Source organism: Tursiops truncatus, chromosome 18 (assembly GCF_011762595.2).
Source record: "Tursiops truncatus isolate mTurTru1 chromosome 18, mTurTru1.mat.Y, whole genome shotgun sequence".
NCBI lineage: Eukaryota > Metazoa > Chordata > Mammalia > Artiodactyla > Delphinidae > Tursiops > Tursiops truncatus.
The window spans coordinates 68,504,517-68,517,922 of record NC_047051.1 but is presented as its reverse complement, the minus strand read 5'-3'; the positions used below and the strand labels follow the sequence as shown (position 1 = coordinate 68,517,922).

At 36.3% G+C, this 13,406-nt stretch overlaps 1 protein-coding gene across 1 annotated transcript in view; it reads left to right on the top strand.

The window, feature by feature from the left end:
• NALCN (sodium leak channel, non-selective) overlaps window positions 1-13,406 on the top strand; it is a 279,376-nt gene that overhangs the window by 118,627 nt on the left and 147,343 nt on the right. Inside the window, exons 11-12 of the mRNA XM_033843681.2 lie at window positions 4,949-5,116; window positions 11,303-11,494. Coding sequence (XP_033699572.1) covers window positions 4,949-5,116; window positions 11,303-11,494 — 360 coding nt within the window. The remainder of the gene's footprint in view (window positions 1-4,948; window positions 5,117-11,302; window positions 11,495-13,406) is intronic.

Here is a 13,406-nt window from a genome sequence, read left to right as displayed (position 1 = left end):
GTCAAGTAAGGGTCCTTGAAAAAAAAAGGAATAATTACAGTTCAAAAAGCTAGAATTGGGACTTCCCTGGCGGTCCAATGGTTAAGACTCTGCGATTCCGCTGCAGGGGGCATGGGTTCAATCCCTGGGCATTGAACTAAGGTCCTGTATGCTGTGCGGCACGGCCAAAAAAAAAAAAAAAAAATTGATGGTTGATCTCAGAAAAAGCAGAATTTAGGAAGAGGGGTGATATCACTGGGAGTGTGGGTGAGAGAAGGATACTGTGAAGTTTGTAGGTTGGCAGGGGTGTGAGGGAAGAGTGAGCAAGTACATTTGTGCGGGAGAGGAGTTTACAATTGTTCAATTTAGATGCAATAATAAAAAAGTATAGGTTGATGTAGGACAGTTGGGAATTAAACTGGGAGATTAGAAAAGCAGAGTCCAAATAAACAAGGGGGAGAAAAGACATTAACAACAATTTGACCAAGCCAGAAAAGACAAGAAAAGGTTAAAAGATGAATATCAATGACGTATACAATAAACTAGAAACATAAGACCAGGTATAACTTTTGCACGCTATATGTGAGAGGGTTGAATTTTCCTATCAAAAATCATAGAAAATATGCCTTTAAAGGAGAAATGGCTGATTAAAGGTTGGGGCAGAGAAGGTCCAAGATTTTTAAAAAATCATAGAAAATATGATTATGTTTAAACACAAAATCAAATAGTATCTTGATTCTAGGAGATGCATACAAAGTGGCCCCAGAAAGGGGCTGAAAATCATCTATGAAAAAACTAAAAGTGACATCTAAAATATTAAAACATTTTAAATGCTTAGCAGACCATGCAAAAAAAATTAAGGAATATTCTCAAGGCCAAAAATTGTGTTGATGCGAATGAAGAACAGCTAGTGGGCTCTAAGGCCAGTGGCTGCCCTGAGGGTATTTGCATATGCTTGTCTCCTAGAACTTGCCATTTTAGGAGCTGTATCCTGGACAGACGGAGGGGCTGTTCAAGGTGAAGCGTCAAAACAGAGACACCCCCATGTAACATCAGGACACATGAGGTCTGTACCTCAATGAGAGAAGGAAAATGGCCATCCCTCAGAAGGAAACAGTGGGGAAAACTTAAGTCTTGACCTTGACTCCAAAAGAGTAGGGAAAGAGTACGCTTTGTGAAAATGTGTCAGCACAAGTCTGCCTACGTGGGATTGGAGTTCAAAATCACATTAGTTTCAGGTCTGAGAAATGTCAGCCAAGAAGTTGATTTAAAGGGGCAGCAAATTTGTAAGATATCTCATGCCCTCTGCTGAACCAGTTCTTTCTGAAAAAAAAAAAAAAAGTACTCTAAACACAGGTCTTGAAAATCTAGAGGAAATTAATGATTTCCTGGCAAAGTACAAACTACCAAGTTGATGGACGAGGTAAGAAAGCTGATCAGAAGAACATTGGAAAGCTTTGATCTACCGTTACAAAAAAGATTGGGCCCATGTGGTTTTTCTGCTGGATTTTTATCTACTTTCAAAGATGAGATAACTCTTATTTTATTTAAGAAATTACAGATTGTACAAAAGATGGGAAACTCCGTAATAAGTTTGATAAGGCTACCATAGGCTTAACCCAAACCTTATAATTATAGTATAAGTAACATTACAGACCAATTGTATTTATGACAGTAGCTGCAAAAATTATAAACAAAATATTATCCAATAAAATCAGCATAAGCATCTAGGGTTTATTCTAGGAATATACAAATCAAGGACTCCTGTGATATATTTCATTGCCTCAATGAATTAAAGGCTAAAGCCCTCTAAGTAAAATAAAAGAGAAAGAAAGTACTTAAACATGGTAGAAATTATTACCCTAAGCTCAGTGCAACCATTATATATGAATACTGAGAAACTTTCATTGAAAATAAGGGGCATATTATGGACTCCTGTTACTACCACCACATTACTTAGTATATATTACTATTTGGCTATACCATTATAGCTAATGAATTAATACAATTAACTCCAAAATAAATCTTGAAAAACATCGTATCTTCATTGGCACATGAAATATATATATGTTTATAAAGCCCAAGAGATTTAAAAAATTTTAGAATTAATAGAAGAATTTAGTAAGGCAAGTTGAGAAAAATCAATATAAATAAATCAGTAGCTTTTCTTTCCACTGGAAATAACTAGGTAGAAATGGTAAAAAAAAGGTAAAAATAATTCGTTTTCATTAGTGACTGGAATATTAAATGAATAGAAATAAATTTCAAAATCAAACAATAATATATCTTTATGGGGAAAATTTTATTAAAGAATATGGGCCAAATAAATAGAAAAACATAGTGTGTTTCTAGATATGAAGACTATCTATTAATCCTTCTAAGGCATGTACAAGGTAAAGAAAAAAGTTATAAAGATGGACACATGTGACCATATAAAAATTAAAGTGCTTATAGAACTAATTCCAGTAGAGTTAAAAATCTAACTATTGACTAGGGAAAAAATATTTCAGTTTATATAGCAGACAAAGATGAATGTCCTTAATATCAACAACTCCAAAAACTGATAAGAAAGAAACAACACCACCATAGAAAATTGGCAAGGTTATGAACAGAAATTTGTTTTAAAAAAATAATCTAAGTCATCAATATACATCTGGACAGCTAAGCAAAAGTTTTATTAAGTTTGATTACATCAGGTGATGGTACAGATTTAGGACAAGAAACACTTTCCTACCTTGCTGAAAGGCAAATGACAACGTAACATTTGGAAAGTAATCTCTTAATGCTTTCTAAAATTTAAAGTGGGCAAACATGTCCTTTGCCCCAGAGGTGCCAGGTTGGAGATTCTACTTATAGATAGGGAAGCCCAATAAAAACTGATATTGCATAAGGATGGTCAGTACAGTCTGTTTTTGAAGTAGCAAAACACTTAACCATTTTTCCTGATGATTCCTTATCCAAGAAGTACCGCCCTTTAACGAATCAGTAGAGAAAATGTTGAATTAAATAAACATTGAATACCATGCAAAATTATGCAGCTGATAAAAAGAATAAGTAGAACTTATATCTCTTAACCTGAAGGCTCATCCATGATTGTTAGTGAGAAGCTGAAGAATGACATAAAATGTAAGCCCATTGTGTGATTATGTATGTTTGGATGAGGAGGGAATATAAAACATGGTTACCATGAATCGCCTGGGAAAGGTGGGCAGGAATTTTATTAATACTTTGTGTATTTAGGATTATTTCACAGTTAAAATGTATTACTCTGTTACACTTTTTTTATTGAAGTATAGTTAATTTACAGTGTGTTAGTCTCAGGTATACAACAAAGTGATTCAGTCAAATACATATATATACACATATATATGTGTGTGTGTGTATATATATATATATATGTATTCTTTTTCAGATTCTTTTCCATTATAGGCTATTACAAGATTTTGAGTCGAGTCCCCTGTGCTATAGAGTAGGTCCTTGTTGTTTAACTATTTTATATATAGTGGTGTATATATGTTACTCCCAAACTCTTAATTTATCTGTCCCACTCTCACTATCCCCTTTGGTAACCATAAGTTTCTTTTCTGTGTCTGTTACATTTTTTAAAAGGGACATGTCAATTTAAATTAAGAGGCAAGGTGGGTCTAGAGAAGTAATGTTAATTTCCTCCTCACACCTAAATTAACCATCTGCAATCCCTTTAATATGCCAGTCCTAAAAATGTTATTATTAAAACTCCACTTTCCTCACATTTTCCAAATGTGTGTGGAAGAAAATCCCTTCCATGTTGGCCTAGAAAAAGAGAAGCAAGCTATCCTTTATTCCTGTCTTCCAGCAAATCATCTGGTATCTTCTGACAGGGATGTGTTATGACTAGTTGTGCTCTTTAATTAGAAGTTAATCTTATGTCACTGACATGTACACACTACTGTATATAAAATAGATTACTAATAAGGACCTACTGTATAGCACAGGGAACTCTACTCAGTACTCTGTAATAACTTATATGGGAAAAGAACCTAAAAAAGAGTGGATGTATGTATAACTGATTCACTTTGCTGTACACCTGAAACTAACACAACATTGTAAATCAACTATCCAATAAAATTTTTTTAAAGTTAATATTATATTGCCATTTTAATTCCAGTTGTAAACTTCTTTATAAATTGAGTGCTCTTATCCATAGGACAAGCAAACGAAAAATAATATGCTATGTTTGTATATGTACTTTATAATATTGTTATTTGCAATAGCAAATTCCTAGAATTAATGTGATAGATTAAGAGATCGAACGAATTTATTAACACAGTAATGTCGATTGTTAATTTATAAAATTAATAATGTAGACATATTAATTTATGTGTGCATATGCACACACACATAAACTCCTTGTTATATTGCGTTGGCCAAAAAGTTCGTTTGGGTTTTTCCCTAAGATGTGATGGAAAAACACGAACGAACTTTTTGGCCAACCCAATAAAATCCAAAATTCTCTGCTGTTTATGTGGCCCAAGATATAAATGATATATAAACTTTTAAATTGTAGTTTAATTACACTTAGTAATATGTAAGTGTAATTATACTATATCATGTGCATTGTAGAAACTTATTTTAGAAAATAAAAATTATAGAAAAATGCAGCCTTTCTGTATATAGTACTGTAATTCTATAAATGGCTATGACTTTTAATTAATATCAAATGATGAATAGTGAGGAAATAATACCACTCACAAACATTTAATATTTTAACATATTTTTCTCTGATTGCTTAAGATATATTTGGTCTGTGAGGTTCTAGTTGGTGTGTTTCAAAACCGTATTTTTAACAATATTGTTCTATATTTTTATATGATATGGCTCCTCATTTTATATGATAGTGGCTAAAATTCATGCACTAACAACCATATGAAATATTTTGAAATAAATTATAGTTTTACATTACAATTTCACTGTCCCTTTGTTCCTCTAGGTGGCTTTTACGGTACTTTTTGATTTGGAAGCACTTCTGAAGATATGGTGTTTGGGATTTACTGGATATATTAGCTCATCTCTCCACAAATTCGAGCTGCTGCTTGTAATTGGAACCACTCTTCATGTATATCCAGATCTTTATCATTCTCAATTCACATACTTTCAGGTAATACAAATAATGCCTATTTATCTTTAGAATTATTTTCTTTCCAGGGAAAATACCAACAACTGTAGTAAATACAAACTTCAAATAGGCCCTGTGACATTTTAAATACCAAAAATAGTGCATTCATTTCATTGTTTTAAAAACTCTGAAAATTCAGAGTAATAAATGGAGATGTTTTACATACAGTTCATAGATCAGCAGTGTGTAGAGGTACGTATTTTACATGTACATGGATATTATGCATCTGTGCATACATGTAAAATTTTAAACTACGTCAGATGTTGACACACACTTTAAAGAGCAGGAAATATGAATTTAATTCCAAGTGTAGTTCTCCCTTCTCAATAAGTCTAAATATGTTTGCTCAACACTAACTTACAGTTGAAATAATAAGAAATGAAACTTACCTTTACAGATTGTAATTAGTCATACTTCATTATTTATGAATTCCTATTAGTTTCTTTGTGATGATTAAATAACAATACCTATAATTTTTTACTTTGTTTATAATAACTGGATATCTATTTTTTCAAATGTGATATATTCAATCACATTACTTTATAATTATTCAGTCAACAAAAGTAATTATTACTTATGTTCTTTGTAATTGTTGAATAATAGCAATATGCTGAGTGTTCTTTTTAACTCCTTGGTTAAAATATAATATATGTATATGGGATAGCTTAATTTTTAAAATCTCAAGTGTAGTCATTTTTCTGACTCAAAATTGGTCATTTGTATAATTTATCATGTAAGTATCAGAAGTTGCATTGTTTTCTTCATAGATATTTTAAAATAGTTGGAGAATAAAATGGCAGTAGAATTTTTAAAGAAACAATTCAGAGAAACAAGATTCTAACTCCTTAGATGAAAGAAAATACATTCCAACTTCACTGAACTTACTTATTGATGATACCAAAGCCATCATTTTCAGAGCAGTATTAACTTCAGGTGCCCGATCGTGACCTGAAACTCAGCACTCCTGATACCTGGGAGAAAGGACATGAAAATACAATTCGCAAAAATGAAAAACACACCCCACAAACATACATGAAAAGCTGAGCCTCTCGTAGTCACAGCCAAGCACCCAGTGAACTCACAGAGGGTATCATGGTTCAAGCTTTCCGTACTGTCAACATCTTTGAACAGAAATCCCTTGCCACTGGTTGGGTTATATCCTCAGCCTTGGTTATCATAGGTGAGATGCCTGGGGCAAGAGACATACACATGTTTGAAACTCTTGATACAAAATATGCTTTCCAAACATTTGTGTCATTATATGCTCTTGGGCACTGCTGTCTAGATTCACAAAATCAACATGAGCATTTAGGACCTACATTAGAGAATCATTGTACATAATTACAGAAAATATGCCTCATAGTCAAAACTACAACATATCTTTTTTCCAAACCTATTAAATTAAGAAAGACATCAAAGCCTATTACAGCAAGGGTACCATATAAAATATATTCAGGGCTTTAAAATTCTTATCATTTCTCATAGTTAATTTTTCAGTGAAAAGTTACAAATAGGTCAGAATTTTGCACACAAAGATATTCATTCTAGAATTGTTTATGAGAGAAAAAAATGGGAACTGTTTAAGTGGTAAGCATGTGAGGAATAGCTTAGTAACTCATATACAAATTTGGCCATAAAAATAATTATGATGAATTTGTAGTAACTTAGAGATATGATTGTTCTATTTAAATGCAAAACAGTATAAAATTATATAACATGTATAGCTACATATCCATGCTATATATAACATATATAGCTCTATATATGTATGTAAAATACCTGTAAATGAAAAAATGACCGAAAAGAAATAAACCAAATCATTACAGATGATTAGAAGTCACCACCTCTGGGTTGTTTTTCTTTTCGGCTGCGTGACTTATGGGGTTTTTAGTTCCCCAACTAGGGATCGAACTGGGACCCTCAGCAGTGAGAGCACGTAGTCCTAACCACTAGGTTTTTTCTTCTACTCTGTTTTTCACAAAATATCTAAAATCAGTGTGCATGGCTCCAATCGTTTTATATATAGACATATAGCTATAGATACAGTCACAATACAGGGTCAGTGAAGTTTGCAATTTTAATGTCTGTAAAACTTGTAATAGTTTATGTTAATAGTAGAGTGATTTTCATTTGTATCTCTCTATACATGGCCAAGTTTATATTTGTCTAATGAGATAAACACTGTCTCAGTTATTTTGTGCCTAGAAGCTAAATCTCTCAAGAAACTTAGATATCACAAGGATTTTTGCAAATTCACATCTGGAGAACCCACTGTACTGAACAGATTGGCTCTTTATGGGCTGACTTTGATCTCCCCTGTTGGTCCTCATGCTTGCTTCTCATCTCACTTGACCTTTCTTCATCGTGCTGGCAGCAGTTCTTCCCGTAGTGAATGTCACATTTTTTATATCTCAGTGAAGTCAACAATTTAGTACAAAATGTCTCCCTTTATATCAGTTATCTCTGAGAGTTGGGTGTTATCCATCTCTTTATTCAGATGAGAGTTCCTGAGCACCTACTATGTGCCAGGCACTGTTCCAGATCCTGAGGGCAGAGAAGTGAACAAGGCAGAGAAGATGCCCACCTCGGGAAGCTTGCATTCTAGAGGGCAAACAGTTTATACACAAGTACACACAAGTACACAAATACGAGTGCACGAAAGGAATGCGAGTACAGGAAATGCCATCCAGGAGAGACAAGCTGAGTGAAAAGGATAGAAGTTGTGGGGTGAGGGTGCTATTTTAGATAAGTTGGTTCAGGGAAGCCCTCTTTGAAGAGGGGACATTTGGGCAGAGAAGGAGCGAACCTTGAGAAGGTCTGGGTGGATGCATTCCAGGTAGAGAGAACTACATGGCACCTGTCCTAAGGAGAACGCGTGCTTGATGGAGTGAACATAGGGCATATTACAGGGAGTAATAAAGTCTTCACAAAATGCTCTGGTTCTGACATAGCAGGGTGATGACACCGGCTGGTATTTATTGTGCACCTACTGTGTGCCAGGCACTCTGTCGAGTGCATGCCTTCATTTGTTTCTCGTTAGAGAATAAACTGTTTTGATGGAGTGTAAACTGCGATCCCTAGAGACTGAATAACTCACCCAAGACCACATAACTAGCAAATGGTGGAAACTCATTCCCAAGAAGTTTAATCTTATATTCATATTCTTAACCACTCAATTGCTACAGTATCTCACTATTAATCAGCAGAGTGACCTTTAACAACAGACTTAGAAATGTGACCAGGAAAATGTGCTTTGGAAGCAACTACAAAATGTCCTACAGTGCTTATCTTTGAATGTATGGTTTACTTTATTTCGTATCTGTAGGAACACAGAATCAAAAGGCTTTATTGGGTAGACAGAGTGAAAAGCACACTTATCCCCAAATAAAGGAAAAGGCATAATTAGAGTTACCGATAAGGATTTTGCCTTTCCACAGATGCAGGCCTGCCCCTTTGAAAATGCTTATCAAATCACCAATGTGGGAATTGTGTTAAGTTATGTTTCTTCCAGCTAATGAAATATTAATTTATCAGAATTGCACAGATGTGCATAGACTGTTTTTATTAGAATTTGGGACAGGATTCAAGATTACTTAGGCAATCTTTTAAATATGATTTTAGTGCAAGTGGAGAAAACACAAGGTACTGAAATTTGAGCAATAAACCAGTTGAATTGTTCCTGTAAACTTTCCTGGACTCAGCTGTTTAACTATTAGATACTGAATCATTTATGTCTAAGAATAAATAAAAGTGTAAAATCTTTTCATATTATTATTCTGGATGTTACTATTTTAATAGTTCTTATGATAAAGCTGTTTGCTTGTATTTGGGAAGATGACCCAAGTGTAATATGTTCTGATTTGGAAATGTATGTTAAGAATTATAGCGGGAAAAACTAGTAGCTTAACCATGCCTGTGGTATAATGTTTAATTTGAACAACATAATTTCTCACATAAATTTTCGTCTTAAAGTATTAAGTATTTTAAATGAGCATGAAGGAAATCTGCATTTTCTCAACTTCTTTAAACATTTGTCCATTAGTTTATTAGACGTGCAGCTACAACCCACACTATTGATATTTGTGTTCTGCAGACAATGAGAATACGGTTCACCATTAGTAGTTCCTGTTAATTCACAGTCTGGGGGTAGCGGGTAAATGTGGCTTCAGGGATGGCCAAATTCAGAGACTAACATGGTATTATTGGGACCCCATCCATTTCTCCACTCACCTTTCTTCTGTGTTGGTATCATTTCTAAGCTCTCTTTGTCCATGTGGTGGCTAAGATGGCTCCCAGAAGCTCAGGGCTTATGTGGCTCTTACAGTAATTCCAGCTGGGGCTAAAAAATAGGACACCTCTCATAGGTCCCACAGAAGTTCTGATGACTGAGGTCATTGTGAATACCCTGGCCAGGCCTGGATCATGGGGGTCAGGAAGTCCCTTCTGGACCTCATAGACTAAGAGGATTAGGAAGCTAGGGTTGCTGGAAAAATCCAAACGCATGTTATTTTGTGTAAAAATTTAAATCTAGGGGGTTTGTTTGTTTGTTTTGTTTTTTGCGGTACGCGGGCCTCTCACTGTTGTGGCCTCTCCCATTGCGGAGCACAGGCTCCGGACGCGCAGGCTCAGCGGCCATGGCTCACGGGCCCAGCCGCTCCGCGGCATGTGGGATCTTCCCAGACCGGGGCACGAACCCGTGTCCCCTGCATCGGCAGGCGGACCCTCAACCACTGCGCCACCAGGGAAGCCCTAAATCTAGGTTTTTAAAGCATTTCCTGTTCCTTACTGTATTCTTTCTTCTCCTGAGAAGCCTTTACAGACACCTTAAGCTCTTATTGATAGCGAACCATCTTGGACTACCATTCTACTTATCATCTTTCATTTATACCAAGACCACAATTTTCCTATTTTAATATCTCTAAACTGGGATGTGTCTTATAATCAGTGGTGTGTTATACTTTAATTGGAGGCATTTTTCAGTTTCTCAGTGGTACATAAAAAAATTGATGGCATCTTAGACTTGTTGAAAAATGCTACTTTTCCATATTTTATACTTCAACTTTTAATGATATTCTACTTTATATTTTTAATCTTATAGATATGCCCTTAAGAGCTGTGCCTTTGTATTATACTCCTTTTGTAACAGTAATAGCCATTGAATCTTATTTGTCCAACACAGTGTTTGGCACATAATAATATTTGTTAAGTGAATGAGAAAATTAATTAGTTATGGGTGGTAGTTTTTGCATATATATATATATGCAAAACATTTAAACATGTGTGTGTTTAGATAACCAGCTGAGCAGGTATAACAAAGTTCTAAAAAATACAGGGCTTGCGTAAGATAGAAGTGTGTTTCTCTCCAGTTGGTGGGAGTCCAGGGCAAGTAGGTGGCTCTGCTCCCCAGGGCCATCCAGAAAGCAGGCCTGTTGGGTTAGACTGAATCTATCATCTTCTATACGAGGCTTCTGTTTTTGTTCCAAAGGGACAATTACAGTTGTTTTAATTTCCCAGCCAGAGGAAGGTATGAAAAGAGTGTCCAGGGCAAATTATTTAACTTAAAGTGCAAAAATCACTTCTTTTCACATTCCATAGGTCTGAACCTAGTCCACCGGCCACAACTAGATACAAGTGGGGCTGGAAAATGCAGTCTGTAGCCTTGCTAGGCTAAAATTCAGCAAGTTCTGTTAGTTAAAGGAAGGATAGAATAGATCTTAGCGTAGCAGTCTCAGCCATGAGTAAAGACTCCTTGATAGATGGATTTTTAAAATTTCCTTTTGAATGTACAGTAATCCCTAGGAAAGTTTGTTTTATGAGACAGTGAATATGCCTAATATTGAACTAATGTTTTCTTTGATATTTGAACATTAGAACAAATGTCAATTTTATTTCAACAATATGTGTTAATTAATGCCACTTTGAATTATCACATCATACATTAAAACACTGAGTTGTCACCATTTTCCTTCCTTCATTCCTTTGGGATTTATTGAGTTCTTGCTATATGGCAGTCACTGAGCTACTGATATCTTAGTTATTAAATTGTTTAATTTAATTGCTAAATGTGATTTTATAGAGTGCTATGAAAAATGAGATTTTAGTATGAACTTATTTAAGATTCAGTATAAATAAACGATCAAGTGTGTGTGTTTTTCTCTCCCACAATAGGTTCTCCGGGTAGTTCGGCTTATTAAAATTTCACCTGCATTAGAAGACTTCGTGTACAAGATATTTGGTCCTGGAAAAAAGCTGGGAAGTTTGGTTGTATTTACTGCCAGCCTCTTGATTGTTATGTCGGCAATTAGTCTGCAGATGTTCTGCTTCGTCGAAGAGCTGGATAGATTTACGACGTTTCCAAGGGTAAGAACAAAAGATGCAGTCGGTTTAATTCAGTTATTCTGAATCAATATCAAAGTAATTTCACTTTAACAGTGGTTTTAAAATATTGTCTTTTTCTGTAACTTGGAGTAGTTCAGTTTTAATATTCAGAGTGGTCTTTTCTGCAGAATACAGGTGTTTGAGAACATTTTCAGCATGGTCAGATTATGTGTCAATTCTAAAATTCTGGAAATAATCTTAATAGAATGAGATGCAGAAACCAGTAAAGATGGAAGATAGGGTTCTTAGTACCTATAAATGAAAATATAGCAGAACTTTAAAATTATTAATTTAAAAATGTTTAAGGTTTGCTTTTATGTGTTTGTGAGAGTTAACATTTTAAATCTGTTTTACAGTTCATATATATTTTTATGTCAGGCATGATCTAGAAGGAAATTTTGATTTTCAATATATGAATTTCATAAACTCTTCAGATTTGAAGTGTCTTTAAAAGATCATCTAGTTCATAACTCTGTATTCTTGTTAGAATTCACTTAGGCTAAAAAGAAAGTTAAAAACCAGTCAATCCATAAAGAACTTGTGTAGAAGATACAGCGCCTAATCAGAAGGATCCTGAAATTTAACTCCATGTGGATTTAGAAATATGAAAAAATATAATGACCAAGGCAAAGAATATATATAGATATTTTTATAGCCTTGGGGTAATAACAACATATATTTTTTAAAAAAATAAGCTTTGAGGGCAAACGTGTCTGTAACGTAACAGATAGACTAACATAGCCTGGGTTATTTTTTTAAATTTTAACAGATAGACTAAAATACTCTGGGTTATTACTTGTTTTAATCTTGTACTAAATGTGTTACTCATTGCCAAGCATTTGTTGAGTGCCTATCAAGAGCCAGGCCGTGTTGGCCATCCTGAGACATAAACAATTAAGTTCCTAGTCTTCAGGTATTCTCAGTGGAGGGTGGGTAACCAGTAAGTAGACATAAAACATGACAGGCTTTGATAAAGGCAAACACAAGGTGCTCTGGGAACCCCGAGGTGAGGTCCATAACCAGGAATGGAAGAATCCAGGAAGACTCCCTGGAACAGGAAGTTAGTGAGGAACAGATGGATGGAGCCAGAGGAGGTGCACAGAGAACAGTGTTCTGGGTCATGGGGACAGCATGTGCTGAAGGTTGAACTGAGCTGTGTCTTGTTCCAGCACTTAAATAAGAAAGGGCAGTCGCTGACAGGAGGAGGATATAAAGCCAAGGAACTTTTAAGTTGGTGAAAGCGTGATCACGATTAAATGCCAGTGAGAGAGCGCAAGGAGAGGGCAGTAAAGATGTGTGAGCTAAAGAGGATGCTGGCAGAAGGCTTCTGAAGGCAGCCTGCAGGGCACTGGGGCAGGGCAGGTGTCGAGGTGGTCTCGTAGGACAGCAAGCCGAGGCGAAAGTCACAGCGAGCCTTGGTTCACTTTCAGCCGCAGTGCAGGCAGCAGGCAGGAACCGGCACCACTGCCCAGGCCCCATTCTGCCCACTGGACAGCACTGGGTGAGGGGCAGGTGCGCCAGCCCTGGCACGGTGACGAGGGAGGGATCTTTGCCCAGGAGCTCTGGGCAAAGCTCCTGCCCTTTTATGAACCGGGGAGGGCGTAGGGATATGACTAGAGGAAGGGCTAGAAGTGAAAATGTACTGAGTCAGGATGGAGAAAAGTGCCTCAGCTGAGGCCCCCGCGTGGGGGAGACCTCCGAGCAGAGGCACGCGGGCTGGGAATGCCGCTGTGCACAGGAGCGGGGCAGCCTGGGGGCCGAGTCCTTGCCTGAAACTCCCTGCAGGCACTGCAGTGCACAGCTGTGCCCCAAGACCATGTGGGGAGGGCAGCTTCCCTCCCCTCCCCATGAGCCTGCCGGGCAAAGCCTGGTCCCTGGCCGTGGTCGGGTCACT